The following is a 27,611-nucleotide window of genomic DNA, read 5'->3' as shown; positions in this document are numbered from 1 at the left end:
GCCCCTGCTCTGCCCCACACATGGCCCCTCGCTCAGCCCCCCATCACTGCTCAGGGGCAGCCAGCCCCCCAGCCCTCCCAGTTTCACCGGAGGAACTGGGCAAATCCGGGCATTGCGAAAGGTGGAAATCCCGCTCTGACGGCGTTTCCTTCCAGTAGCTCTTGAAAACTGGCTGCGCCGAGGCTGGGCTCCCAGAGCACTCAAGCGACGCTGACAGCAGGACAGGCAGGAGCGGGCAGCCACACACCACAGCACTCAGCAGGTTCCAGCAAGTCTCTGCCCGGGTCTTCGCAGTCAGCAGCAGAGATGGCATTTGTCCCTGACTTGGACACACTGGAATGCGGCAGGTAAGTGTGGCTGTGCTGGGCAGGAACACTGGGGACGCGATGCTGCTCTTGTGCCATGGTGGCCCTGGCTTCACCATCTCACCTTTCCTTCCAGCCTGAACGAGGAGACATTTTATGGCCCCGACTGCCTCTGCCTGCAGAAGGTAATGCTGGAGCAGTGGGAATGGCCCTGGGAGCGCCATGATGGGGAAGCCAGGCTCTCACCCCGTGTCCCCTTCCCTCCCCAGAAACCTCGCCTAGACTCGGAGGTGACATTGCCTGGGGTGGGCATCCAGGTGACAGTGACCAAGGGACACCCTGCCAAGACCTTTCGCCAGGCCGCCGTCCTCGTGGTGGCTGTGACCAAGCTCCTGAAGCGGCCGGCGCACAAGGACTTTGCCGACAGTGACCTTGGGGGCTTCCTGGATGAAATTTTCGGTATGGGGTGGTGGTGTTGGGGGTGGCATCCCAACCAGGGGATGCTCTTAGGGGATGCTCTTGGACCCAGGTGCATCGGCATCCCCCTGACCATTCTCTCCCCACAGAGCCCATCTCCTTCCAGCGGGTCAGCAGCAGCTCCGCTGGGGCACCCGTCTACCGCTACACCCGCTCCCAGTCCTTCGACATCCTTGACATTGACCAGAAGTGCTTTGTGCTGGAGTCACCCACCCAGCTGGTGGCCCTGCACTTGCAGGGACCCTCTGCCGGGCAGAAAGGTGAGGGGGCACAGTCCCAACCCAATGCCCCCGTTCCCAACCCTGGGACCACCCAGGAGCCACCCCACAGCCCTGGGACCACCCGTTAACCCATCCCTTCTCTCTGCAGTGAAGCTCAACATTGCTCTGTACCGTCCCCGGTCATCGAAGGGTGGCCTGGGGACTGGGCGGGTGCCAGTGGCGTTGGGCATCAAGGGCTACCAACTCTACATGTCATGTGTGATGAGCGGCGCTGAGCCTGTGCTGCAGCTGGAGGTGAGTTGTGGGTCCTGCTAGCTTCATCCACCATGGGGCTGAGGGCTCCATCCCACTCTGAACCCCTTGTTTATCCTCTTGGTTGTAGGAAGCTGACGTCAGGAGGGACATTGAGAGCGTGGAGCTGACCCGCTTCATCTTCTACCGCCTGGACAGCCCGGCCGAGGGAACCACCCGCTTCGAGTCAGCCGCCTTCCCCGGCTGGTTCATCTGCACCTCCCTGCAGCCCCGCCAGCCCGTTGGCATCACCAACCGCCCTGACCAGGTCAACATTGCCACCTATGAGCTGAGCGGGCACTGAGGAGCCCCCGTGCCCAAACCAACCCAACCCAACTGGCAGTTGCTGGTTTTCAGGCCGTATGTACTGAGTACAACCCTGCCCCCAACCGGGACCCATGTCCCTCCATCTATTTCAGGTGAAATAGCAGCTCTGGGCCCTGTGGGCCCGAGTCACCCCGATTTATACTTATTTATGGTGTCTGCCCAGAGTTTTTATATTTATTGTGTCCCCTCCTTGCTTTTAACTTATATGCCTTTAAATGGAAATATTGTGATTTTGTTATCGGGAATGGGGGTATTTGTTGGTAATGGAGGTGGAAATAAAAGGTTCCTCCGGATGGCATCGCTCAGCTCATTGCTCTCACAGGGTTAAACATTGCAAGGGTGGAAAATCCTGGTGTTTCAGCTGCTTTTGGGGGGTCTCCAGGCCTGGGTTCCTGGGGGCGGGGTGTGACCCTCCAGCCCTGGGACCAGCCCACACCCAAGGGGCCACCCCATCCCCATCTGTGGGGTAGACATCCCATGGGTGGGGGTCACCCGCAGCCCCCTGGGGCGTGTTGTGGTGGGCTTTAGCGTGGCGTGACATCATGCTGTGTGGCGTGGCATGGCGTGACATGGCCTTGCATGGGGCAGCATGGCATGGTGTGGTGTGGTACGGCACGATATGGCCTGGTATGTCATGATACGGCACGGCACGGCATGCTGTCACATGGCATAGCGTGGTCTGGCACGGCCTGGTCTGGCATAGTGTGGCGTGGCCTGGCATCATATGATGTGGCCTGGTGTAGCATGGCCTGCCGGGGCATAGCATCACATAGCACGCTGCGGCGTGGTGTGCTGTGCCATGACATGGCCTGGTATGTCCTGCCATGACATGTCACGACATGGTGTGGCCGGGGTCTGTAAGGCATGGCGTGGCAGGACATGGTCTGGCACGACGTGACATAGCAAGGCATTGTGTGGCATTGCACGGCATACTGTGCCATGCCGTGCCACGCCGCCCTGCCGCACGCTAATTGATGGAAATGGTCTAATTGCCGGGGCAGCTGCTGTCGCTCTGTCCCCCCTGCCCCCCCCCCCAGGGAGTAGCGCTGCCGGAGAGGACGTGTTGTCCCCGCCCCCCTGCCCTCCTCTAGCCAATCAGAGATCTCCTCGCCCGCTAGCCCAGGTCGGAGCCGGCGCTTTCGCGCTTTCCATTGGTCGGTTTGAAGAAGGGCGGAGGCCAATGAGCGCGGCGCGGCGGTTGGCTGCGGCGGGCGGGTCGGTCGGCCGGGGGCTCCGCTGAGGCGAGTGGCCGCCATGGAGCGGGCAGGGGCGGCCGCGCAGGGTGAGCAGGCCGGGGGGGCGCTGTGGGCGATCTGAGGGTCCTGTGGGGCAGGGACACGGGCGCCCTTCTGGGTGTAGGGGGGACAGCCCACTGGGGACGGGCTGGCAGTGGCCAGTGGTGGAATGGGGGTGCTGGGGGGACCCGGGGGGGGCTGCGCCTGTCCTGGGGGCGGAGCGGAGGGGAAGGGACGGCGAGGGGTGCGCGGAGGATACCCACCAAACGGGAGCACTGGCGGGGTTAGGGAGGGCCCCTGTGGGGGTGCAGGGGCACCCGGGGGTGCCACGCCGCTCTCGGGGCTCTGCAGAAGCCTCGGGGTCCAGCGCCAAGGGGAGGCCGTGGCGGGAGGGGGCACCGAGGTGCCCTCAGGGCCTTGGGCACGCGGGCTGTTTATGAGGGTGGGACAGCTTTGGGGACAGGGCAATGTCAGACTCCGGCCAGGCCAGGCCATCCCTTCCAGGAGATGCCCCAGCACCACAGCCCTCAGCCAAACTGGGGGTGTCAGAGATATCCCCTGGCCCCCTGTTGAGATGCTCCTCGCTTTTCCCACCTTCCTGCATTAGCCAAGGGCTCCCCTGCGGCTGGGTACGGGCTCATGGGACACGGGGCTGAAGCAGGGTCAAGGGCAGCATCTCCCCTTGCCTTCTGCAAATTGACTAAGCCCCACATAACTGGGGCTTCCAGCAGCATCATGCCGTGAGTGTTGGAGAGCTCTGCTCTTTATGTGCTGACAGGCAATATCACATGCATGGGAACGCTCTGGGAATTTCTGGGAGCACCATCACCAGGCTTGGGTGGGGAGCGTGGGGGACCTGTACGGCAGTGCAGTGAATGTAAAAGAAATCCATTCTTATCGGTGCTCCGAATACTGAGGTTGTGGTGCGGGCACTGCATTTTTCCCTACTATCTTTTTGCAGAAGAGCAGAGAAGACGGCTCCAGGAGCATCAGGCAGCCAAAGAAAAGCTGAAATGCCCAAGTGCAAAGTAAGTGCACTCCTGAAAGGAGGTTGTAGAGAGGCGGGGATTGGTCTCTTCTCCCAAGTCACAGGTGATAGGACAAGAGGAAATGGCCTCAAGCTGTGCCAGGGGAGGTTCAGATTGGATGTTAGGAACAATTTTTACACTGAAAGGGTTATTAAGCATTGGAATGGGCTGTCCAGGGAAGAGGTTGAGGCACCATCCCTGGAGATTTTCAAAAGACGGGTTGACATAGTGCTTAGAGACATAGCTTGGTAATGTGGGGGGTTCCTTTGTATGGTTTTGTTTTGTTTTGTTTTTTTAATCGGAGTTAGGTTGATGGTTGGACTAGATGATCTTAAAGGTCCCTTCCAACCTAGACAATTCTATGATTCTAAGTGAGGAGGATGTTGGACTGGAGGTAGATGATCTGTAAAGGTCCCTTCTGACCCAAATCACTCAGTGATTCTCGGAGATCCTGGCTTGCCAGGGTCTGCCTTCCCTGCGCAGCGATTCAGGAGCCTAGGGAGAATCTCCTGGCAGTGCTCCAGAGTTACTGGCAGCGGGAGCAAAGGGATGCTCTGAGTGTTGACATTTCCTGCTGGTTGATATTGTCTCTTCTGGGTATTTTCTGATTCTGTGAAACTTTCTCATCTCAGCTCTTCGGTCTTGCGGAACAGGCCCTTTTGCCAACATCTCAGCTACCTAACTGGGTCTTGAAGAAAGGATGGTTCAAGCCTTACCACTGCTTTTTAATGGCAGCTTTCAGTGACCTTCTGGGATAGGTTAATGTTAGGCAGGGGCATTTTCAGTGCATTTAAAAGGAAATAGATACAACCACCTGTTAAATGAGTTACCTGGCTCTGGGGCCCCTTTGCTGCCTTGCTCGGTTCCTCTGTGCAGGCAAATTTGCTGCTGTGAGAACAGCAGCCGTTTGCAGGCTGTGGGTAGCGAGGCACCTTTCTGCAAAGCTTTTAAATGAAACTGCTAATGCGCTCGGGAAACCTGAACACTTGAAAGACTCCCCGTTGCACTGAGTATTTCTCATGACATTGTGGTGCAAAGGAAGCCATAAAACTGCTCTGTGGGGAGAAGTTAAAGGGAAGCAGGATCGGAGACTAGAATGAACAAACCGGTCCCTGGTGCCAGACTCTGGAAAACACCACTAATACAATAGAAATGAGGAGAGAAGATTCATGATCTATCTTTATGGCATAGTACACCACTAGTTTAGAAAAGAGGACAATACCCTAACTCTCCAGGCTCTTTCATTACAGAATAATATCTGCACAGGCATTAATCTTCCCTAAGGCTGAGCTGCTGGGTGTGGAGCGGAGAGGTGGGAGAACACTGCAGCTGGCTGCTGTCAGAGGGCTCTGATTCAGGGAGGAGGAGGAGGACAGGATGGGGAAAGCTGCAGCCAGGGCTGCTGTCCCACCTCCCCGCTTCTCAGCCAGTGCCTGGGCAGCTGCGGAGCTCATGAACCAGCGGTCGCAGGGCTGTAGCTCATCCTGGTAGAGTAAACCCTGCTGATGAGCTCCAACACACCGCTGTGACCCGCAGCACGGCAGCAGCTGACTCAGAGGCACCTCGGCTGCCTACAGCACACGGCGAAGTCGGGATGGAACTGGGGGCAGCAGCCTCCAAACCTGCTACCTGCCAGCCCCCCCTGCCTGCAGGAACCATATTGGTTTCTTTTGGAAGCCATAAGTTTTGTGACAACCTTGGATGTCAGTGTTTTATGTTGCTTTTCTGTTGCCACATAGAAGAAAAGGAATTAACATTACACAGTACTTCCTTGACAGCTTTTTGATTTCCAAAAGCTTCTCGTAAGCTCCTGTGACTGAGACAACCAGCAGTGTTTTAGATATTTAACCTTTTCTGACACAGCTGTTAAATAACCTGATATCTCGTTTAACTTCCTACAGACCCTTTTTAAAGGACCGGACGAATCACATGAACCCACCCTTAGAACCAGTCTCTAAACTAGAGCATGTAAGTAGAAATCTTTTGAGTTTTGTATTTCATGCTTGAAGTGAGCCTGGGCAGAACAGCGTTCCCAAATCAGGTTAGTGAGTTCCTGACCCCCAATGGGGTGCAGTCAACACATTGCTAAATAGCTGGCAATAAGTTATTATAAATAATTATTTTTCAGAGGAACTTAGTGTAGGAGACTCATCCTCTGCCAATGTGCTGGCCGGTGTTGTGGTGGTGTTCTGTTGACAACTGCTTTGTCACCTTTGCCTTCCTGTGGACATCCCCTGGGCTAGTGGGGCTGGGGCAGGAGCTGTCAGGGTTTGACCAAGCTGAGCTCTCCTCAGGGCTGAGGTTCCCTTTGCCTCTCCAGGTTGATAGGAAGAAGGACATTCGCAGAAATGTGGTGAAGGGCCCTCAGAGGGATGGCAAGCTTGGTGCCAAATCGACACATGTTGGCCACACTGCTCGGCAGAAGTCTTCAAATACATCACAGAGAGCAGCAGTGGTGCATCCAGAACTGCCGAGGAAGAGCACAAAGCCTCCCGTGGGGTTTGTGCCAAGCATGAGCCACCACACGCAGCCCAGAGAGGGGCTACCGGCTTCAAACTCTGGTCACCTAAAGCCAGAAAGGAACAAGAAGCCTGCACAGGAGACTGTCACCATGGCAGCACCTCAGGCTGGAGGTGACCCCCCTTCTATTGAAGTACCTTGCTCCCAAAATGAGAGGCTGCGGGACAGGCTGGTCTGCAACAAGGAAAATGGCCGAGCACAAGCATCTGTACACCCTGTGCGGAGCAGAGTTTTTCAGTCTGATGGAAACAATCTTGGGAACAAGAAAGACTTGGCTCACAGGCAAAGCCCAGCCACGACGTCAAGAACCATCATGGGCCCAAAGAACAGATTTAATAGCCACCAGGCTAAGGAAAAGCCAATTCAAGATAAATTCAGGAAAACCCTGCCAGGGGTCATCTCAAAAACCGCATCTCAAAAACCAAGTGTCAAAACTCAGCTGTCACAGCCCCCTTGGTTACTTACTGCTTCTACTAATTTGCTACATAAAAAAACAGGGGCAAACCAGGAAAAAACTAATACAGCAAGGGAACCCGTAGGAAAGCCACCCGACATACTTCCAGCAGGAGGTCTGAAGCACCTCGGTAGACCCCCCCAACTGAAAAGATCTCCCACAAAGCCTCTGACCTCCAGCAGGCCCCAGGGCACCGCAAACCTGAAATCCAACCTGAAACCAGCTGGCACCATGCCATGGCAAAGGCCCACGGCTACAGGGGAGGCAGGGAGAAAGGGCATGAGGGTGGTGCCTCCTGGACACGCAGTGGCATCCCGAGTGACAGTCCCCCTAAACCAGCCTCACAGCATACATGGCTCCAAAACTCAAGCAACTGAGAGTGACTTTAGCAGTAGGAGAGAGAGGTTTAAACCGAAGCTGCCAACAGCAAGTGGAATCCAGGCTAGGCGTGTTCCCAAGACCCCATCGGCTGCGGACCGTAAGTAAGTTGCAGCTTTGACCTCGCCTCCAGGGGACAGCAGAGTTTAAAGTGTTTAACTGGGTGAACCGGCACCAACCTGCTGTAAACGGGGTCCAGAGTCCCCTTATCAGTGAATGCCTGCTTGGAGCTCCGTGCCCCAGAAAAGAGGAGGGTGGAGATGAGATTTGGTGGTACCCTGGCTTACTCTGCCACTGATTCACCAAGTAGGAGGAGAGTGTGTGGCCACTGTCCTGTTTTATCTCAAAGCACAATTAAATTTGAAAGGGTTTTCCTTCCCAGCCTGAAGCTTGGATGCCTGTTTAGGATAGATATACTAGTTCTTCCTGAGAAGCTGAAGTTGACTAGAGGGAGATTCCAAGGGAGAACAGTAGCCTGGCAAGTGCTGCTGGTCTGCTGGGGTGGTAACAGTGATCTCTTGGTCCTTTAACAGGAAACAGCTGGAGGAGTGGTTGGCATCCAAAGGCAAGATATACAAGCGACCGCCTATGATGCTGCTTCAGAAAAAGGCAGTGAAGCTGTCCTGCAGAAATGTCAAGGAGAAAGAGAAGCAAGAGAAACCAGAGCAGCTCTGCCTGGAAAAGATCAACAACATACTGACTGAGTGCCTGGAGCTCGCTGAGGAGGTGGGAGTAGGAAAGGAGCAGCTTTTACAGGCTCCTCTTCTCCTGGAGCACCCCAGGAGATGAGCACCATGTTCGCCCAGCAGCACAGTGAGGTTTGGAGCAAGCATTCCTGCTGGCTTGGCTGCAGTTGCCAGAGGGGTAGCATCACATGTAGGAAAAGTAAAAGTCCTTGTGGAGTTACGGATAGGCCAAAGGCATGCAGCGAGATAAGCTAACGGGGAAAATGAAGCAACACTCGGTCACAGGGCTTGCATGTGTCATTGCCAGTGTCCTGGTACCTGGCGGTGCAGCCTGCAGCTGCAATTTCTGCGGCAGCAGCCCAGGCTTATTGAGCTGGCCTGGAGTACGTCCCTGGTGGACCTCACAGCTGCTGTGAAGTCTTGCCTCTGGGAATACTTGGCCACTGGTCCTGCCCCAGGGTTTAGTGGCTCCATTAGTGCCAGCACTGAAGAGTCTATCCCTTGCCATCCCTCTGAAATGCTAGACTCATTTTACCAAGGGGAAAATAGAGGCAAGAAAGCTATTATCTGTCCATGGTCATGTAAAAGAACTTGCAAAACCAAACTCTTTATGTGCTCCTTCTCCTAGAGAGCGCTGGGAGAGCAGTTACACACTGACAGCTCCCCCAGTGCACACCTCTGGCCCTTGCCATTGACACCTTTCTCTGGGACCTTGCCCTTCTTGTAGGGTGTCCGAGCAGAAGACATCTCTGCAGTGCTGTCTCAAGTGCCCCAGGCAGAGAAGTTTGCCAAGTTCTGGATCTGCAAAGCGAAACTCCTTGCCCGGAGTGGCCCTTTTGATGTGACGGGGTTGTACAAAGCAGCAGTCTGCGCTGGTGCTGTGGTGAGTGAGATGTGCATCTCTTCGGTAGCTCCCGGTGTTCCCTGCCTCTGCACCAGTGGGTTTCCTTGAGATCCAGGGGTCGGATTTTTGGGATGAGGTTAGCAACACTAGTCACTGGTGAAAAAGCCTTTTAGAGCTGCCAGTCTCATTTTGTCCCGTGCAGTGCCGCGCGGGCACGAATGGGGCCAGGGGGAGGACACACACCCTGCACCGTGTGGAGCTGTGGCTGGAAGCAGTGTGACGACATCTCTGTGCCATTCTGGGCAGTGTAACTGCAGCATCTGGTGGGATTTAGCAGGGTAAACACTGCGTAGGGTGGGTGCCTGCCCGGCCGCGCCTGTGTGTTGACAGATTGCGCTGGGAGAAAGGAAACTGCAGCCTTTTCCCTCTGGCTCCAGCGTGGGGTGTTGCAATGTAACAAAAAACGTTTTTCTTTGTCAGTTGTTACTCTGGTCTCCGTTCCCAAGTCAAGTCTGCCTTGACCTGCATTCTGCTTTTCCTGCAGCCACTCCAGGAACTCAGAGAAGTTGTCCTTGATATCTTGAAGGCTGCAGATCAAACATCAGAAGGTAACATGTTGGGGGGGGGGGCTCGCTGGCAGGCTGGAGCACAGGCAGGCTGGGGTTTCCTGCTGCTGCAGGCAGGGAAGCAGCCTGGTTTGCGGTCTGTCCCAGCACCTTGTGTCCCTTTTGACTTTGATGGAGGCCAAGTGTTGTGAAAGTCTGCAATCCTGGTCTCAAAACTGGGGCAAGATTCCTCTGCCAGGGCTGGAAGCTGTCCTAGCCCATCACACCTCTGCAGCAAGGTGCCCTCACCCCTGTCTGGAGCGCTGCGGTGTTGTAATCCCTCCCAAGCTGCTGCTCCCTGCAACCACGCTGCCCTTTTCCTCTCCTGTCAGGGGAAAAGGCTGAGCAGCCCATTCCTCGGGAGCCTACAACGCCTTGCCTGAGCGATAGGCAGGACGTGGCAGCAACTCCCTGCCTGACGGGGAGGTCCCTGGCCAGCCTGCCTGTCTCCATCAAGTTACAAGTTACATCTGCATCCAGGTAAGGCTGAGCTGCCTGCTCCTGGCAGCAAGCGCCCTCTCTGTCACCACTCCTCTGCAGGGTTCACCTAAAGACTCTTGTCCTCTCCGCAGAGGAAAGGAGTTGCTGGAAGGCCAGGAGCTGAAATTCCTGACGCCGGTGCGGCGCTCGCTGCGGATAGAGCAGGTTGGAAGCCGCTACCCAGAGATGCTGAAGGACCATGACCCCGTGGTGTCGTCCCTTAGCGAAATCCTGGATGCTGAGGAGGAGACTCAGTTCTTCTTCCGGAAAAACAAGGCTTTGCCAGAGGTGACGGAGCTGGAGGGTTTGAGTTCATATCCCCCAGAGTGCTGCTGAGGGATTCCTGGCAAGGTGCAGGCTGCTCGCTCCCACAGGCTGCCTTGCATGCACTCCACTGACTCTTGTTGCCTTTCAGATGTAAATATGTAGGGGTGGCACATAATAAGCCTGTTTTAAATATGTAAGCACTGTTTATAAATATATAAAAACTTGCAGTAGAGATGCAGTGTGGCTTAGTGAGTAGTGTGCAAGGTCCAGGGTTGGAGACAAGGGCTGTGTCCCCTGGGGCTGCCCTTGGCTCCTCTGCTGTGACGCACGTCCTGATTTTTCCTGCCATAAGATGACGTCAGTCAGACTCTGCAGCGCTCTGGGCAACTTCCAGTGTTTTGGAAGCGATGTCTTGAGGGATTTCCTTCAGAGCTGCATTGTGCCTTGCTTGGGCAGCACCTGGAGGGTCCCGGCTGAGAGCCATGTGCAGACCTGATGTCTTGAGTCAGGGGTCAGCACCAGCTGTGCCCCACTCATGAGAGCTAAAGGCACTGGGGTACCTGTGGGACCCAGTGGCTGCTGCATGGGCCCCAGGGAGGCTGAAGGCAGCACAGGCAAGGGATGCAGTTGTCCTCGGGATGCAGCCGTCTAGGCTCCCAGACCCTGGGCAGGGATGGGGGTCTGGGATGGGACAGCAGGGACAGCTGAGCCTTGGGAGTGTGCTCTGGGCACTGGGCTCTGTAAGCAGCCCCCCTCCCTCAAGGGCGGTTCGCACCCCAGAGAAGCAGCAGCACTGGCTGCTGGTGACGGGACAGGTGCTGGGAGCCTGCACAGTTTCCCTGCTGTGAGGAGTGAAGCACTGTGGCTGCCATGAAGGGTGGAGGGGAGCCTCGTTGTCACCCTGCTGTCCTCAGCAAGTGGCAGTCCTGTCCTCATCCCACCCTTTTGCCTCCTCCTGACACAGCCACCACCAGCATTGGCTCAGCATCTTTATTGAGAACCCTGGTGCTGGAAGAAGTCAGAGCAGGATCTGGAAGTCCCAGCAGGCCAGGCCCCTTCCTCTGGGGTGCAGGACAGTGCTGGCAGATGGGGGGGCGTGTCTCAGGGTGGCCACTCTCTGCCTAGGGGCTTGCAGTCATCCCAGCTGCTGCCCAAGGATTTGGGAATTGCCCTTTGTCCCCAGGCTCAAGGGCAAAGCAGTTTTCCTTTAAAATAGCCAATTTTATGTCTCTCCAGTGCCAGGAGTTTGAGTATCTTTTATAAATAGAAAAGGGTAGAAAACAGAAGAGGGTGATAGCAGGGAAAAGAGGTTCCCAGGGAGCAGCAGTCGCCTCCAGAGCCCTCCTCACCTGAGCCACAGCCACCCGTGTTGCCCTGGAGTCCAGCGACACAGTGGCCCCTGGGGCCAGGCACCAAAGCTGGAAGAGCCGGAGCTGCTGGGACCACCAGCTGGTGCAAAGGTGGTCCAGCCATGTCCTCAGCTGCGGCCGGCTCACCCCAGCATTAGGTGACCCCAGACTGGCATCGAGTTGGCTGGGAGACACAGCTGATGCCAGGGAGAGCATGAGTGAAAGTTGGGGGGCACTGGGCAGCCCGTGGGCTCAGGGACCTGGCTCCTGCTGCAGGCGGCAGAAGGGGCACCACTGCTCGAGGAGAGGTGTCACATGGGGCATGAGCCAGGGCCACCAGCCATCCTGTGGCCACTGGAGGCGGTGGCTGACCATGGGTGGCTTTGGTCTGCCAGCTGGCAGTGGTCCGGGGCCACTGAATGCCCCCATGCGTTTTGGCACCTGCCAGCTCAGCAGCTGTCGGTGCCATGGTGGGCTCAGGCTTCTCCGTCATCCTCCTCCCCACTAGAGTCCGGGGGGACCCCAGTGACCTGAGACAGAGGTGGGGAACTCAGTGGGCACAGGACCCCACTGGCATCAGGGGGCCAGTGCTGGGACTCCCACACCCTGCCCCCCCCATCCCCTGCCACCCACCTGTTGGCCAGGGGGGCCATGCTGGGCCAGCCAGGGTGCCAGGGCTGTGCTCACCTCCCCTGCATCCAGGCGGTTGTGCTCCACTGTCGACTCGTGTGCCATCTGCAGCAGGAGAAGGCGTGCAGAGAGGGGCCAGGACCAGCCAGCTGAGGGGCTGGGTGCCCAGTGAATGCCCCCATCAGCCCTGTAACCCCTCTTTAGGCAAGGAGGGAAACTGAGGCCCGGTGGGTGAACGGGGCAGGGGCTGCATACCAGGACAGGGGGCGCCCGGAAGAGGTAGCTGAAGGGGTAGTAGAGGAAGTTGATGAAGGAGGCAGCATAGAGGTCGGCGTAGCGCATCAGCTGGTTGGCGAAGAGAGTCTGGCGTGAGCCACAGCGGAAAAGGCTCCCCATCTTCCCGTAGCACATGTCCATCTCGTGCGTGACTTTCTGTGGGTGCAGTAGGATGGTCAGGGCACCCAGCTCCCCTTGGGGAGGGATTGGGGGTGGGGGTGCCAGAATGGTGCCCTGGGCATCACCTGGATCCGATGCTTGATGGAGCTGATGTCTGGGCGCTCGCTGCTGCCACTGTCCAAGTGCCTGGAGTGGGAGAGAGACTGGGGGCTCAACTGGAGGGCCCCACCACAGGTGCCTGCACCCCCCCCACCTGCCCTGTGCCCACTCACTGGTACAGCTCCGCCAGGAAGAGGTCCAGGCTCCGCAGCTCCTCAAACAGCTCTGTAAGGGCAACGGGAATGGATCAGTGCGGGCAACATCCCCCACTGCCTGCCACGACTGACACGGGGGGGTTGGGGCACGTCCCACCGGGGCCAGCTTTGCCATTGAGGTGGGGCAGGAGGCTCTGGCCACTTCCACCAGCGGGGCTCAGACGTGTCCCAGGCTGAGCAGGGCCTGTGTCCCTGGCCGGGTGCTGCTCACCACTCTTCTCTGTCCAGACCTGCAGCTCACGGGCCAGCTCGGGCACCACCAGGAAGGTGCGCCAGCCCTGCCGCTTCTTGGACTTGAGGATGTCCCCGAAGATGTGGTCCCCCATGTAGAGGATGTCTTTGCCCTTCACACCCAGCAGGTCACACACCACGTCCGAGGAGCCTGTGGCAGTGGGACATCAGGGTGACAGCGCAGGCACGTCCCCCGCACTGCCCACAGAGCCCAGCCGGGCACTCACCGCCAGAGTAGACTGCGCAGTGCTGGAGCGGGCCCGTGTACGTCCCAATGCGCAGCTTCCCTGTGTCCTGCGGGGTGAGAGGACGCCGGGATGATGGGGGGATACCCTTACCTGTGCCCCCCCAGTGCCCATCCAACAGCAAATCCCCCCAGCTGTCCCCATGGGAGCCCCCATCATGCCCAGATGGTGCCCACCACCACCGGCACGGAGGGGTCCCCACCGTGTTCACTTGGCGCAGGACAGTGCCCTCGGCGAAGAAGAGTGGTTTGCGGGTGTCCACCACGATGAGGTCAAAATAGGATCGCCAGGGACGCTGTGGGGTCTCAGCCTGCTGGGTGTGTGTGGGGTGTCAGGAAGGGGCTGCTGATGGCACCATGTACCCCCAACCCAGGGAACAGACTCACCTTGTCCCCGTCACTGAAGTCAAACAGGTAGGACATGATGGCCTGCAAGGACACCTGGCATCTCCACCACTGTCCCCAGGAGGACAGATTCCCCTGCTTGTGCTTTACCCCCTGCCCAGGGCCTCCCCGGGGCAGGCTGAACCGGGGTGGGGACAGACAGAGACACCCCCTACTCACGTCGGTGTAGTTGTAGTCGCTGTTGGTGGCCAGAAAGACCTTCCCCACCTCCTTCATGCGGCTCAGCAGCAGCGGCACCCGGGGCTGGTGAGGGGTAAGTCAGCAGGTGGGGGCCATGAGGACCTGGCAGAGGGGACCGGGATAGAGGGGTGGGGGCGTATGGCTCGCAGACACTCACGTCCTTCACCACATATTTCTCCAGGTTCTCCAGTGTCTTCTCCTTCAGGCAGCCCTGCAGAGGGGACAGATGGGTCTGGCCAAAACCTCCTGGGAGCAGGGGGGCATCCCCAGCACCCTCAGCATCCCCCTCCTGTCCCCCCCATCCCCCCACCCACCCACCGAGAGGTGGACGTGGTCCATGGCCTCGCGCACGTCCTGGAACATGCTGCGGAAGGACATGAAGAGGTTCCCGTGCTTGTAGCCAGTGTCGCAGCTGCAATGGTCAGGAAAAGGGGGTGGGTTTGAGGGGGTGAAGACAACCCCCCCACCCCTACCCCACCATCATTTCCCCCCCCCATGCCAGATCCACCAGGCCCAAGCCCCATCTACCAGCTTCCTTACTTGACGTATCTGGAGCAGTTGGTGAAGAAGTCCACGAGACAGGCATAGAGGTGGGCCTCTGCCAGGGAGGGGGCTGTGAGAGGGGGCACGGGGGAGGGGGAGAGGGCAAGCACCCCTCGATGGGGGTGGGGGTCAGATCTCACTCACCGGTGAGGTTGAAGAGGGTGTTGAGGATGTGGAAGCGCTTCATGTCATCCCGCTGGATGAACTTGTTGGGGTAATAGTGGAGGATTTCAGCCCTGGGGAGGGAGCACAGAGCTGCAACCCATGCCAAGGGTCCCCCCCATCATGTCCCGCCCCCCCCAGCCCCGGGACAGGGGGTCCCAGACTCACCCCTTGAGGAAGCGGAAGCCATGGGCGCAGACCAGCAGGTTCCCGTGGGAGTCCACCTTTAGCAGGTTCCCATACAGGGCATCGAACACCAGGCCCCTGCACCACACACCCCATCAGCCGGTGGGGGTGCACCAACAGCCCAACTTCTGCTCCCCCCTCCCCAAAACTCACCGGGTGGGGAAGGTGGGGTCATACTTGTAGGCGAGGATCTCATGGGGGTACCCAATGGAGACGAGGTGCTCCAGCAGCAGAGTGAAGGCCAGCTCCTCGTAGTCAGGGGACTTGTACACTGTGGGGGGCAGCATGGGCAGGGGCTGGGGAGGGGTCCCACCACCCCCCATCCCACCTCAGACACCCCCCTTCTTCCCCCCCCCCCAAAAAAACGCACTGGCCAAGGTGTAGTCCATGTCAAAGCCGAAGCACTTGATCTTCTCCAGTGCCAGGCTCCGGTTGACGAAGATCCTGAGGGGGCAACGGGGGGAAGTGGGGGAGGTTATGGCATGGGAGTGGTGTCTAGGGATGGGAGGGGGGGCACGGAGGAGGGGATGGAGATCAGTTCCCACGTCCCCTGTCCTTGGCCAGGGGGCTGGGGGGGGGAGAAAGAGGGAGGTGCGCTGCACGCCCACCCTGGCTCAGGGGCCCCACAGCGAGTTATTGGAGCAGAAAAATGGGCTTTTGAGCTGTAAATGGAGCCGTGTGGAGAGGAACGGTGAGCCCCCTGTTTTGGCCTGCACCCTCCGGTGTGTCCCCATGGGGAGGGGAGGGAAAAGGGGGGGGTGTCCCCTCAGGGCCACTGCCCCCTCCTGCCCTCCCGAGTCCTCCCCCATACCTGCATCCCTGGGGTCCTTCCCCCAGGTCCCGTCCCCCCAGAAGTAACCCCCCCAGTCCCTCCCCAATCCCTTTCCCCGCAGCTCCAGGTCCCGCTGCCCCCGATCGGACCCTCCCGATCCCCCTCCACTGCTGCCCTCCATCCCCCACCCCGTGTCCCCGCCGTGTCCCCCCCCAGCCCCACCGGTGCTGGCAGTCCCTCCGCAGCGCCCGCGAGTCGCCCGGGCCCGGGGCCGCCGCCGGGCCCCGCTCACCCTCGCTGCCCATCGCCGCCGTCTCCGGCCGCCGCCTCCAGCCGCCGCTTTAAGGGGGTCCCGCGGGACCGCCCCGACCCGGCCCCCCCCGGGCACCGGCCCGGCCCCCCCTCCCGGCAACAACAGCCGGGACGGGACCCGGGGTGACGACCCTCAAAACGAGGCGGTGATCCCCCCCCGCCCCGTGCTCCCCACAAAAGAGGCTCCCGGGACCGCGCCCCCTCCTCCCCCCCGGCGATGCCCCCCGTGCCCCCCCCGCCGTGCCCAGCCCGCCCCTCTGAGGGAAGCACCCTCCCACGGCCCTGGCGGCGCCCCGCCGGGCCCCGAGCCCCCGGGCCGGTGTTTGCCCAGCGCCCCGCTGGCAGCGCCCGGCGGCGAATCATTAACCGGGGTCAAGGACCGGCCCCGCCACCGCCCCGAGGCCGCCCCGGGGGATGGGGGGGGGATCTGGGCGGCTCAGCGCCCCGCCCCGGCACCTCGCACCGCCGGAGGGACAGGGACAAGGAGAGGAGGGGGCACCCACGTCCCATAGGACACAGAGCAGAGCAGTGCCGGTGGGAAACGTCCCCATCCCCGTGGGACTTGTCACCTTCCCATCCCAGTTGGTGACATCCCCACGCAGCTCCCATGCACATCCCCCACCTCTATTCTTGGTCCCGCATCCCCAGCCCTCGTCCCCATCCTGGCTCAGCACCCCCAGGGGTCCCTGGGTGTCCAGCCTGCCCCCACCGCGGCCCAGGGCCAGTCCTGGCACTCGCTGGCAGCTCTTGCAACACCCCAGTGCTGACCCACTGACGTGGGTCCCCAGGCCTGCCCTTGACCCCCAGGACATCACCGGGTACACGGAGGGGAGAGGAGCGGCTCCTGCTCCAGGGCTGGTAACAGGGTGAGGACCTGCCCCCCAGCTGTGGGGCCCTGATAAGCCCCCCGCAGGGCTGGGGTGCAGCTGGCCCCATGACAGCAGAGGACATGTGGGGCTCTTATCAGCCACCCCAGCCCCAGGGCGTGGGTCCAAGGAGGGGCAGGAGAGAAGCCACAGGGCAGCATGTGACAGAGGACAGCACCCACCCCCAGGGCCCAGGACCACCAGCAGCACTGACATACGAAGGAAATCTTTATTGAATCCGAGGTAGCAGCAGTGAGGGGGGGTTAGGGTGTACCCCCAGGCACCCCACAGCAGGATGGGTGGGCAGTGCCTGGTGTCCGCAGCACTACAGCGATGGAGGCAAAGCTGAACGCAGCACAGCCCGCAGTGGGGGATAACCCCCCTGGCCCCTGAGCCCTCCCAGGAGGGGTGAGGACAAGCCCTGGTCTTTACTGAAGGAGCAATCACTGCCAGGGGATCTGAATTAAGTCGTTAAAAATAAGAAAAGTGGCCTCCCATAACTGCTAATCTAAAGCTACAGGGCAGCACAGGAGGCTCACCCGGGGCAGGCACAGCCTCAGCACTGCACCCCCCTCTAGAAACTTAGCGCCAAGACATTTATATTAAAAAAAAAAACAAAAACATATATATATACTTCAGTGACAACACTATGCAGAACTGAGGAAGCCCCAGAGATAATGGTAGCCCCCATCCCATGCCGGGATAAGCCTCCCCAGCTCCTAGAGGGAAGATGGCAGCAGGGTAGCAGGAGCAGCCCCAGTGCCCTCACACCTTCAGGACCGCATACTTGAAGACAGCCATGATGGCAGCGCTGATGAGACCCGAGATAGGGACAGTGACGAACCAGGCCATGAAGATGTTGCGGAAGAGGCACCAGTCCACTGCCTTCCTGGAGCGCAGCCAGCCCACTGAGACCACCGAGCCCACCTGCATGAGGAAGTGGTGCTCAGCATGGCAGGGGAATGGGGTACCCCCCCCCCTGTGTCCACCACTCCACAGCCCCTCCCAGTGGTGCCCAGGGTCTTGCTCAAGCCCTTGGGGACCCAGCAGAGTGCAGGGCAAGGAGCTACCATCCCAGAGCAGTGAAGAGCCTGGTTCCCATGGCTGCTTGGCAGAGCCTATCAAAGCGGTTTTGTTCTCTTGTCACCTCCTCAAGTGCCCCCTCACCCAGCCATGGGCAGCCAGTGCCACCCCATTGAGATGCAAATGGCAGAGCTGGGAGCTGATGGCCAGCCAGCAGCCCATTTTTGAGACCTCCCGCACAGCTCAAACTTCTCAGCACCAGGATTCAGGGGAAGCCAAACTCACCCCGCACTAGCACCATCCCCTCCTGCCACCCCCACCTACCTTGCAGTGGGTTGTGCTGATGGGGAGGCCAACATTGGAGGCGATCACCACTGTCAGGGCAGATGCCAGCTCGATGCTGAAGCCGCTGCAGAGACAGAAGGCACATGAGCCCCCGCAGGACCTGGCTCACCAGGCTGGCTTAGCCCAAGCTGGAGCTGGGACTGCTCACCCCAGGCAGGGTCAGCTCCTCACTCAGCTCTCCAAAACCCCAGTAGCCCCAGGCTGGCCCCCCAAGGGATGAAGGGAGGTGTTATGGGGGCCACACACCCCCCAGCACCACCACCTGAGCAATGAAACCCCAGAAGACAGCACAGAGAGGGGCTCTAGGACTGCCAGAAGCCTCCCCCTGCCCCAACGCAGACCTTACCTTGATGGGGTGATGGGCGTCAGGTCCTTCCCCATTGTCTGGATGACTCTCCTTCCCCAGACCCACAAGCCAATGCAAATCCCCACACCTCCATAGAGCAGCAGCCAGATGGGAGTTGCCACCTTGGTAGCCACATCACCCGTCTGATAGACCAGGTAGAGCGCGACCAGGGGCCCTATAGCATTGCTGGAAGAGAAAGGAGAGCTCGTCTAGAGGGCCAGAGGCTGTGGGCAAGGCGGGCACCAGCTCCAGTGAGCAACCTCACCACTCCTGCTGGCTCAACTGACCTGACATCGTTGCCACCATGAGCAAAGGAGCCAAAGCAGGCTGTGAGGATCTGCAGGAACTGGAAGAGGAGGGACACCTCAGGTTTGTCCTGGTCATGCCATTCTTCCAGGGAGCTACTGCTGCCCTTGCGGTCACTGACGCCCATCTCCACCCGAGCTGTGTTCAGGTCCACATCAGCAGCCGGTTGGGCATCGGCCACCGCGTTGCAGTAGCTGGTGTAGCTGTCCATGCGGACCCTCTTTTTGGTGTCCACCACAGGCCAGGTCAGCTTCTCCACCTCCTCGCCCTCCTTGGCACGGAGGGAGTCCAGGGGCATGCCACAGATGGCCATGGTGTAGGAGGTGTAGCTGTTGTTGCGTCGCAGAGGCTTGTCCCCTGAGTCCCCCATGCAGTCCCCCATCTTGGCCAGGTGCAGTTTATGCAGCAGCTCCTTGTAGAGGCCGGAGTCCTTGTGCACGGTGTGGTACTGGTACTGCCCGCTGGAGCTCAGCTGGTGGCCCACAGCCTGGTTGAACTGAACAAGGTTGCCATTGGGCAGCCGCACAGCTCCTGCCAAGAGACAGTGGGTGTTTAACATTTGGGGTACCTGGGGTGGCAGGAGACCACCCCGGCACCCCCACACCACCCCCACCACTCACCACCATCGATGCTGGTTTCCTTCAGGTCAAGGCTGGGGAGTTTCCCCTGCTCTGGGGCCTCCTCCAGGTCCCCCATGTTGAAGGAGACCGTCCTCTCCTCCACCGCTGCCCGGTGGGTCACAGCTGACACCACATCAGCAACAGGGCTCTTGGCATCACCCAAGGGCACCTTGGTCTCCTCATGGTCCTCCTTTGGGGTGATGGTCTTCTCCATCAAGGGGCTTTCAGAAGGACTGGATTTGATTTCTCCTGGGAAGGGACACAGGTACCATCAAATCCCACCATCACACCCAACAACAGGAGCAAACCCACACCCCTCACCACTCAGATTTAATGGATGGCATTTAATTTAGATGGCAGCTAAATAAAATTTACAGCTTCCCCCTCATACTGAACTTTGGAAACTGCTGGGCAGTCACACCTTGTCCTGGGCATGACAGCCAAACCATCACAAGCCAACTCATCTCCTATTTTTAGGCACCCCACCCACCCACACAGGGTGTGGTGAGCACCATTATGGGGCTTTTATGCCTGTTCTTCCAATGGCAGAGGTTCCTCCTCCAGCCATGTTTGTCTCTTCCCCATTCCCAGAGGCCGTGGTATGCTCTGGACCTGCTTCTGGGATGGTTGCGACTCCTGAAGCTGATGTGAAGGTGCCCAGAAGAGCCCAGCTCCTCTGCCAGCCCATCGGCTTCAGCCTGCTGGCAGGACTGGCCGCCTGGGCTCCTCTCCAGCTCCCACTGGTGGGTGACAAACCCAAACAGGAGCTGGTCTCCACCTCCCGAGGGCAGCCTGGTTTCCTGTCCCACTGGAATTGCCAAAGCCAGCAGCACCAAGCCCTGGAAGCAGAGGCTGTTACTCCCCCTCTACCGGGAAAAGCATGTTTTCTCCAGGTGAAAACATGAGGTCAGCTCCTTCAGACAACAACAAAAAACTCCTCATCACAAACATGACCATTTCCCAGCCAGTTTGCTGTGGCCTCCAGCCCCTTACTCCGTGTGAGGGCCCCTCTCAGACCAACAATCGGACCAGGATCTAACACCCTGGCATCCAGCCCCTGCAGAGCTTGTCTCCCCCTGCACCACCGCCTCCTCCCAGCGATGCTCCCCGGCAGGCAGCAGAGGCTGTCTTGCAGGCAGGAGTGAAGCCAAGGCTCGAATAGCCGGAAGAATGTCAAAGACAGCCATAAAGCTGTTAGTCACACCCCAGTTACACCAGTCTGACAAGGACACTGGTTATCCCTCATCTCCAGTTCCTTAAGTGCCCCAGACGGCAAACCACATTTATATGCAAGACCACACACGGCTCCAGGAGAGCTGCCTGTACTTTTCAGGAGGCAGAGCTCAGGACTGCTCTTTTGGATGCCTTCCAATAGATTTTTTTTTTTTTATTTTTTTTGCTACAGGGAAAGGATTTCATCAGCTTACACAGCTTTAAACTTGTGATCTGCATCTGCCAGGCCAAAGATTGATCAGCAGGTATGCAGAGGATTAAAGGTTACACCGGTTAACAGGCAGGTTGTCTCCTGCCTCCTTTTCTTCTCTATTCAGAGAAATGGGGCTGTTTGGCTGCTGTCCTGCACAGTTCCAGGAGTGCTTGCCCTGCCTAGAAGTCAGGGGCCAGATGCCGCTGGGCAGCACAATGGCTACTTCAAGGGGGATTTTGGGGTCCCCAGAGCAGTGTTCCAGTGCTGCGGCGGGTTGGGAGCAGGCAGGGTCCAGCTCGAGGGGATGCGCCCCAGTGACTCAGGGTTTGCAGAGCAGCTTAAGCGATAACTGACACCGAGGATCCCTGCCAATAACAGCCCTGCAGCTAATGAGATCTCCCACTGGGAAAAGAAGTTGGTTAGTCCGAGCGTGCCCTTCCCCAAAGGATTGCAAAGAGAGGCATTACTTACGTTCAATTTTCTTCTTCATTCTTGGACATACAAAGAACCAGACGACGAGAGCACAGACAACAGCACTCCCCGCCGAAATTAGGAGGATACCCCACAGAGGAAGTTTGTCAAAGCCCAGCACTAGGAAATAAAACAACGGATCTTTGAAAACCTCTGGGCAAAAGCCTCCTCAACATACGACTTTGCTCTTCCCAGCACAGGGACTCCATCACCTGCAACATCCCTGAGCTAATTCACCTGCCAGGGAGAAACGCTGTCAGAAAGCCATCACTGACCGCACCAAAAACTTTATCCCATGCAGAATTTCCCCCCATCAAAAGCTAATCTTTCATATGTGCAGGGACCTTCCCCTCCCTCCCACAGCCAAGCGCCATCAGGGACTGGTGTCTGCTCTGAGCAGGGACAGGAGGCTCCTCACTTGCTGCAATGTCAAAGAAAAAAAAGACACCCAGCCCATCTGCTGCAGCGACAGCACCTCTTCCCCCATGCAGGGCTTGGGCTGCTCCCAAGGGAGAGCCCCACACCTCCATTAACCCCTCCAGCTGCTGAGGGGAGAGAGTTCTCCTGCTCCCCAAGTCCCTAGGAACTCGTTTCAAGGCATTTGAGGTGTTCTGTGACCCAGTTACAGGCATTCTCACATGCGGTGTGACTTTTAGCAGAGGTGTAGCATTGAAGAGCCTGTTACAGCCCCCAGTTGGGGCATCAGGTGCCTGTGACCCCTCAACTCCTGCATTTTCTGCTGCAGGCAATAACTTACTACTCCTAATGCACCACCAGCAACGCCATGGCTACTTCCTCCCCACATTCAGCTCTTTGCTTATGCCAAACCTGGCTTGCTGAAGGCTACAAACCCTGTACTTGCCAGACACAGAGCTCACCCAGCCCTCCTGCAGCTGAGGACTCTGAATAAACATGAATCCACCTTCAGGGTGCCGAGTGATAAGGTGATCTCGGAGCAGCACCACTGCTGCTCTGCAGCCCCAATGCCCCCAGCAGCACCACAGCGACCCTGCCCGCCCCCACCCCGGGGCTGAACGCCAAGGGAAGGGGAAACCAACATCTCTCCAAACATTTTTCCAGCCACTGTTTACAGAGAAAACCCTGCGGAGCCAGCACTGCCTGCCCTCACCACCTCCAGCAACTCCTCCACAACAGGAAACCCATCTCAGACCGAAAACAGCTCAGGCCGAGTCACCCCAGCGGATGGAGGCACCCTCCCTGCCGAGCCCTCTCCTAGCCCTGCCCACGCCCCGGTCCCCTACACAACAGCCAAACAAGCATTTCAGTTTGGCTTTTCAAAGCCTAAATGCCTCTTCTCAGTGCAGGTGCCAGCTCTTCTTGCCAGGGATAAGGAGTTTATTCTTAGGGACAAGGTGAATGGGGAGGCACAGCCTCCATCCCTCTCCTAGCCTCGCTACTGGCAGCCCCAGGAGTCTCTGCAGCAGCAGCTGAGTTTTAGTACAGGTAAGAGAAGGGAAGGGGAAGTCATGTTATCTGCCAGTCCTGTGGAGTCTAAGGAGAAAGGTCTGGAGGGGTTTAGTTTGAGCAGGTCTCTTTGGCTGGGCAACTATCTAGCCCAGAACTCAGCGCATGCTAGCCTGCAGCCTTCTGTAACCGGCACAGGCCAGCCGCCTTCTAGGAGATTTCAGCCCTGTAAAGCAAAAAAGGGGTAAATCGTGCATTTAATGGAGGTTTTGTAAAGCATTTAAAAATTAAGGTTCAAGTATTCTGTGGCATACTTACAGGGTGCACCGGTATACATGATGGAAAAGAGGTTGATCCCCACGGTACAGGCATAGAAGACGGGCAAAGCTCGCAAGCCGTTGGGGACAGGATCTGCCTGCAAAACAAGGACCAGTGCTAGGAAGCACAGACCCTGGGGGTTGAGCAGCTGCTGAGGAGCAGCCTCTTCCCACCAGGGGATTCGTGCCCTCACCAAGCTGCTGACAGCAGCTCTGATACCAGCCTCCCATGACCTCTGCCAAGAGCCAGAGCTCCCAACAGCTTTTAGAGAACCCAGGGGCTGCCACTGTCTGTGCCCAGGGAGGAAGGCAGCAGGACACCAGGGGTGCCATGGGGCTCCCCAGGGTGGGACCAGCTAAGTGTCCCAGGGCTGGAGCATCTCATTGTGCCCACAGCTGGGGGTGCCTAGCTCTCAAACTCTCCCCAGCCTCCAGCCACATGGATATTTTCTTTCAACTCCCCAGGCACTTTCAGACAAAACCATTTGTCAAAGCTTTTACCTCTTTCCAGCCGACTTGGACAAAATAAAAGAAGTCTATTACTCATAAAGCAGCTTATTTGACCACATACCTGCACAGAGAGGCCCTCCCCCAAGCAGCAGGAGCACTTAATCTCTGCTGCTGCCCAGCAATTGGGGTCTAGCACTGGTACAAACACACTGAGCGTTACCGAATGCAGGGCAGGACAGAGCAACTGGACTGTTCCACGCCAGAATGAAGCCTGACAGGGCCAGCCCAGCTTTGAAAGGCCAGTTATGCAAGGTTACTGTGACAGCGGTGATGCTGAATTGTGTTAAAGGGATGCCAGCTATAAACCAGCAGCGATAAGATCTTAACATCTCTTGAACCAGAAATAGTTAGAGCTAAGTCCTAAAATAATTTGTTAGCCTCAAATATGCAGAAGAAAATGCTAGGGTCCCTCTGCAGAGCTGGCTGGGTACCTCTGCTCTGGGCTGGCAGCATCCTGCACTCCAGGGTCACCATCATCTCAGGAAGGTGAGGCCTGGAGCTGCCACCTCTGGGTGCCTGATGCCCCTTCCTGGGCTGTCAGATGCTGCCAGTAGTGGGAGTGTGTCCCCAAAGCCAGGCTGAGCACCCTTCGGTGGACCTGGGGGAGGGGAGTGCAGTTTCCACAGCGCCAGGGACAATTCTGCCCCTCCTGACTTTGAAAAAGCCATTGCTGTTAGTCACTGCCTTCCTCCATGGCAGGACACAAGGGGAGGCCCAGCCTCACACCAGGACTTAAGATCAGAGCTTCTTGTGAGGTTTTTCTGGATCACTTCACTAGTCAGAAGCTGCAGCCTATTCTTTCTGAGGCCAGATAGGACCCTCCTGGCCCAAAAGGTTTGGAGGGGGCCAACTGAAGCCTCCTCACACCCAGGCTCTGCTTTGGGGAGCAGGTCCCATTTCTCCCATCCCTTCAGCTCCTGCTGGGTGAGGGCTCACCAAGAGCCAACACAAAGGTGGATGTGCCTGGAGAAGCTTTGGTGCACATAAGCCAACCAAGCTGTCCAAGGGGTAGACAACAGAGCACCCGAGAGCCCCAGGGTGTCAGAAAATGGGGTGAACGGCCCTTACCTTACAGAGGATGAACCTCTGGACAAGGAAGAACAGGATAGCAGACATGATGCCCGAAAGGAGGGGTGAGATGAACCAGGACAACACTAGGAGAAAAGAGGCAGGATCAGCCTCCTGCTGCTGGAAGGGGAAGCCCCAGGGACACATTGGGTGCTTGTGCCCGCTGAACTTACCAATCTTTAGCAGCTCAGACCACTTGACACCTTTTTGCCCTCTGGCCACCAGCGAGAAACCGATGGTGGCTCCGACGATGCAGTGGGTACCAGAGATGGGAAGCTTCAAGAATGAAGCCACCAGTTGCCACACAGCAGATCCTGGAAGAGGAGGAGAAGCCTGGTAAGAAAGCCATCACCAGGGCACCTTGGGGCACCCCCCCATTCCCATTTTGACCTCCTGTTCCTCACCAAACATGGCGCTGATCGAACCCGCCATCAACAGCTGCTGTGTGGAGTTGTACATCTCCACATCGATCAGTCCCTTCCGGATGGTCTCGCTGACTTTGGCTCCCAGCAGGACAGAGCCCACTGTCTCAAAGATGGTGGCCAAGATGCAGGCCTGCCGCAGGGTGACCACCCCTGAGCCCACCGCTGTGCCGAAGGAGTTGGCCACATCATTGGCGCCAACAGAGAAGGCCAGGACGAAGGCAATGACGAAGCCCAGGACCAGCATCCAGAGGAAGCCTGCCATGGGGGCAGGGGGCACTGCAGGGGTGGGGTCCATGGTGTGGGCCAGGTATTAATAAATTAGGTACAAAATTAAATAGGGGGGACAGATAGCAGGAGGGCCGCTATAGGGTGCGGGGGGGCTCTGCCGTCCTACGGCCCCACCGGCCGCGGGGTCTGGGGACCGGGTGCCGCGCCATGGCCTGGACTGCTCTTCATCCTGCGGGAAAGATGGGAGTCAGAGGGGGGCGGGTACCGGATAACGGGGCTCAGCGGGATAGAGGGGGGAGTGGGTACCGGATAACAGGGCTCAGCGGGATAGGGATTGCGGGGGGGGAAGGGGGGGTACCGAATAACGGCCCTTCCCGCGCACCGGTAACGGCCCCTCCCGCGCGCGCCGCACCACCCCCTTCCCGCCGCCATGTGGCTGGCGCCACCCCCCCGCCCCACTGCCGCCCGAGGCAGCGGCTGCTCCTCACCGGCCGGCCCGGGCCGCGCTCGCCAGGAAGAGCCGGAGCCGGTGCCGGTCCCGCTCCCTCCCCGCTCCGCTCCGCTCCGCACCGCACCGCCCCCGCCGCCCGCCGCCGCCGCACTTTAACCGCCCCCCGCCGCCCCACGTGACTCCGCCCCCGCCCCCCCGCCCGCCGCGCGCCACCGCCCGCTGCCCCCATTGGCCCGCTCGCCGCCGGGGCGGGGCCAGGCCGCGCCGCCATTGGACAGCGCCGCGCACGCAGCCCAGGCCACGACCCCCTCCCGCCGCCGCCGCCGCGCCCCCGCGCGGGCAGCGCGCCCCGGCACCACGTGCGCGCCCAGCGGCGGGCCGGGGGGGTCGGGCCGGTTCCGGGGGCTCTGCCCGGCTCGGCTCGGCCCGGCCCGGTTCCAGGGGGCTCGGGTGGGCTCGGGTGGGCTCGGCCCGGTCCAACCCAGGCGCGGTCGCAGCCCCAGCACAGCCTGGCCCTGCGGGCTCGGCTCCGGCACGGTCCGGCGCAGCCCAGCGCGGGTGTGGGACCGGCCGGGCTCCGGCTCGGCGCGGCGCGGGTGTGGGCTCGTGCTTTGGGGCCATGCGGGTCCGGCATAGCTCGGGGGCCAGGTTGCCCTGGACTTGGCTCCGGACTAGCCCGCACCAGGCCCAGCACCGGCACCGCACCGGGTGTCGGGGGGTCACCGAGACGCAGACCACTGGGGGCGCCCCGTGGAGCAGCTCCGGGCTCTGAATCAGCGTCACACGGGGGCCCTGGGGCGGCCGGTGACTGGCCCTGCCGCGGGGTGACCGTTGCCCGGCAGGAACTGCGGCCCAGCAGGCCGGGCAGTGGCGGGGCAGCGGGGCAGCCCAGCGCAGGAAGCGGTGGCGTCCGGCCGAACACGGGTCAGCAGCTCGGTGCCGGCTGGAACTGGGCAGCCACGGGCAACCGCACCGTGGGGACACTGGTGACGTGGGCCGGTGGATGGCAGCCGGTGGGGGGGACGCGGTCGGGACGCAGCGGCCCTGCTGCCCCCGTATCACCGGGCCAGAGTCCGGCCCGTGTCCCTGCGTGCCTGGTGTCCCCGGCCACGTGCGGTGCTGGGCGCACGGAGAGGGCGGGCTGGGGGGGTTGGGGTGCACAGGCCTGAGGTCCTCTCGCCCCTCTCAGCCCCCTGAGGCAGCAGCAGCAGAGGCTAACCCTGTGCCCTCACCCTGTCCCCATCCTGCTCTTCTGTCACCCCTGGGTGGCCCCATCTGCCCCAGACAGGTGAGGGTGCGGGGGTAACAGGCAGGAGCCACTGGATGGAGCTGGGAAGACTCAAGTCCCGGGGCCATGGGTCTCATCCCCCTGCACCCCAAAAGATGGGAATGGACCCAGGTGTGCCTGCAGCCCTGCGGGGGCAACAACAGGACAAGGGGTACAACACTGGGAACGAGGGGGGCAGCACTGGGAATGTGGGGTGCAGTGCCAAGCACTGTGGGGTGCAGGGCCAAGGATGTGATGGGGAGTGAATGGGTGTGGGGGCCTCTCCAGATGGATGCAATGTGGGGACCCACCAGGAGCTCTGGAGTGCTTGGGGGAGCTGGATCTAAATTAGCTTTGAACGGTCACGGGGACTAGCAGAGCTTCCCGAGGACTGGAAGAAAGCAAAATTTCACTCCTATCTTTGAGAAGGGCAAGAATGATGACCTGGAAACCATTTCCCAGTGCATGACGAAGAAGAAGCTGGTGAGGAGCAGTCAGCATGGACTGCCAAAGAGCAAATCATGCTTCACCAGCCTGATGGCCTTCTGCAGTGAGATGACTGGCTTGGTGGAAGGGCAGCAGGTGTTCACCTCCACCTCAGTAAGGCTCTTGACACTGTCAGCCAAAACATCCTTGTAGAGAGACTGGAGAAGTCTGGTCAGGTATAAGTGGACA

At 59.2% G+C, this 27,611-nt stretch overlaps 4 protein-coding genes across 5 annotated transcripts; 2 read left to right on the top strand and 2 right to left on the bottom strand.

Annotated features, from left to right (window-relative positions):
* Positions 1–199: 199 nt before the first annotated feature.
* LOC141475718 (interleukin-1 receptor antagonist protein-like) lies at positions 200–1,913 on the top strand. 2 transcript variants are annotated; one of them, XM_074164203.1, is made up of 6 exons: positions 200–347; positions 442–490; positions 575–764; positions 872–1,042; positions 1,152–1,297; positions 1,386–1,913. In XM_074164203.1, the coding sequence occupies exons 1-6, from the start codon at positions 307–309 to the stop codon at positions 1,596–1,598; spliced, it is 810 nt and encodes a 269-aa protein (XP_074020304.1). In that variant the 5' UTR covers positions 200–306; the 3' UTR covers positions 1,599–1,913. The 2 variants fall into 2 exon arrangements, with proteins under 2 accessions (XP_074020304.1, XP_074020303.1); XM_074164202.1 differs by having other exon boundaries at positions 307–347; positions 442–764; positions 1,386–1,598.
* Positions 1,807–10,349, top strand: CKAP2L (cytoskeleton associated protein 2 like). Its single transcript, XM_074164200.1, has 9 exons — positions 1,807–2,903; positions 3,818–3,884; positions 5,786–5,852; positions 6,205–7,340; positions 7,770–7,962; positions 8,650–8,805; positions 9,311–9,374; positions 9,704–9,851; positions 9,944–10,349. Exons 1-9 carry the CDS (start codon positions 2,876–2,878, stop codon positions 10,185–10,187), a joined length of 2,103 nt encoding a protein of 700 aa, XP_074020301.1. The 5' UTR covers positions 1,807–2,875; the 3' UTR covers positions 10,188–10,349.
* Positions 10,350–11,096: 747 nt separating this feature from the next.
* Positions 11,097–15,835, bottom strand: LOC141475656 (cytosolic purine 5'-nucleotidase-like). The gene is made up of 18 exons (XM_074164104.1): positions 15,753–15,835; positions 15,129–15,202; positions 14,912–15,029; positions 14,741–14,836; positions 14,555–14,646; positions 14,408–14,465; positions 14,186–14,279; positions 14,025–14,078; positions 13,847–13,930; positions 13,670–13,711; positions 13,486–13,596; positions 13,266–13,332; positions 13,019–13,189; positions 12,766–12,817; positions 12,619–12,679; positions 12,353–12,529; positions 12,101–12,202; positions 11,097–11,997 (listed from the first exon to the last, which is right to left on the bottom strand). The coding sequence occupies exons 1-18, from the start codon at positions 15,833–15,835 to the stop codon at positions 11,944–11,946; spliced, it is 1,590 nt and encodes a 529-aa protein (XP_074020205.1). The 3' UTR covers positions 11,097–11,943.
* A 1,084-nt stretch (positions 15,836–16,919) lies between these two features.
* Positions 16,920–25,799, bottom strand: SLC20A1 (solute carrier family 20 member 1). Its single transcript, XM_074164115.1, has 11 exons — positions 25,707–25,799; positions 24,970–25,447; positions 24,739–24,879; positions 24,566–24,651; positions 22,989–23,085; positions 21,246–21,365; positions 19,349–19,597; positions 18,710–19,259; positions 18,423–18,608; positions 18,056–18,140; positions 16,920–17,635 (listed from the first exon to the last, which is right to left on the bottom strand). Exons 2-11 carry the CDS (start codon positions 25,283–25,285, stop codon positions 17,474–17,476), a joined length of 1,992 nt encoding a protein of 663 aa, XP_074020216.1. The 5' UTR covers positions 25,286–25,447; positions 25,707–25,799; the 3' UTR covers positions 16,920–17,473.
* Between the last annotated feature and the right edge of the window lie 1,812 nt (positions 25,800–27,611).

This window comes from Numenius arquata, chromosome 26 (assembly GCF_964106895.1).
Source record: "Numenius arquata chromosome 26, bNumArq3.hap1.1, whole genome shotgun sequence".
In the NCBI taxonomy this organism is placed as follows: Eukaryota; Metazoa; Chordata; class Aves; order Charadriiformes; family Scolopacidae; genus Numenius; species Numenius arquata.
Note: the sequence above shows the minus strand (reverse complement) of the source record. Positions and strands in the feature narration are given on the sequence as shown.

Excerpts from the sequence above, each read along its gene's own strand:
- LOC141475718 (XM_074164202.1), top strand. The coding sequence starts at position 307 with ATGGCATTTGTCCCTGACTTGGACACACTGGAATGCGGCAG. Across the intron at positions 348-441 it reads GACACACTGGAATGCGGCAG|CCTGAACGAGGAGACATTTT; the intron begins GTAAGTGTGGCT and ends CTTTCCTTCCAG. Across the intron at positions 1,043-1,151 it reads ACCCTCTGCCGGGCAGAAAG|TGAAGCTCAACATTGCTCTG; the intron begins GTGAGGGGGCAC and ends TTCTCTCTGCAG.
- CKAP2L (XM_074164200.1), top strand. The coding sequence starts at position 2,876 with ATGGAGCGGGCAGGGGCGGCCGCGCAGG. Across the intron at positions 5,853-6,204 it reads CAGTCTCTAAACTAGAGCAT|GTTGATAGGAAGAAGGACAT; the intron begins GTAAGTAGAAAT and ends TTGCCTCTCCAG. Across the intron at positions 7,963-8,649 it reads GCCTGGAGCTCGCTGAGGAG|GGTGTCCGAGCAGAAGACAT; the intron begins GTGGGAGTAGGA and ends CCCTTCTTGTAG.
- LOC141475656 (XM_074164104.1), bottom strand. The coding sequence starts at position 15,835 with ATGGGCAGCGAGGGTGAGCGGGGCCCGGCGGCGGCCCCGGGCCCGGGC. Across the intron at positions 14,837-14,911 it reads GACCCCACCTTCCCCACCCG|GGGCCTGGTGTTCGATGCCC; the intron begins GTGAGTTTTGGG and ends TGTGTGGTGCAG. Across the intron at positions 11,998-12,100 it reads ATGGCCCCCCTGGCCAACAG|GTCACTGGGGTCCCCCCGGA; the intron begins GTGGGTGGCAGG and ends CCTCTGTCTCAG.
- SLC20A1 (XM_074164115.1), bottom strand. The coding sequence starts at position 25,285 with ATGGACCCCACCCCTGCAGTGCCCCCTGCCCCCATGGCAGGCTTCCTC. Across the intron at positions 24,880-24,969 it reads TTCGATCAGCGCCATGTTTG|GATCTGCTGTGTGGCAACTG; the intron begins GTGAGGAACAGG and ends CTCCTCTTCCAG. Across the intron at positions 23,086-24,565 it reads AGAGGTTCATCCTCTGTAAG|GCAGATCCTGTCCCCAACGG; the intron begins GTAAGGGCCGTT and ends CTTGTTTTGCAG.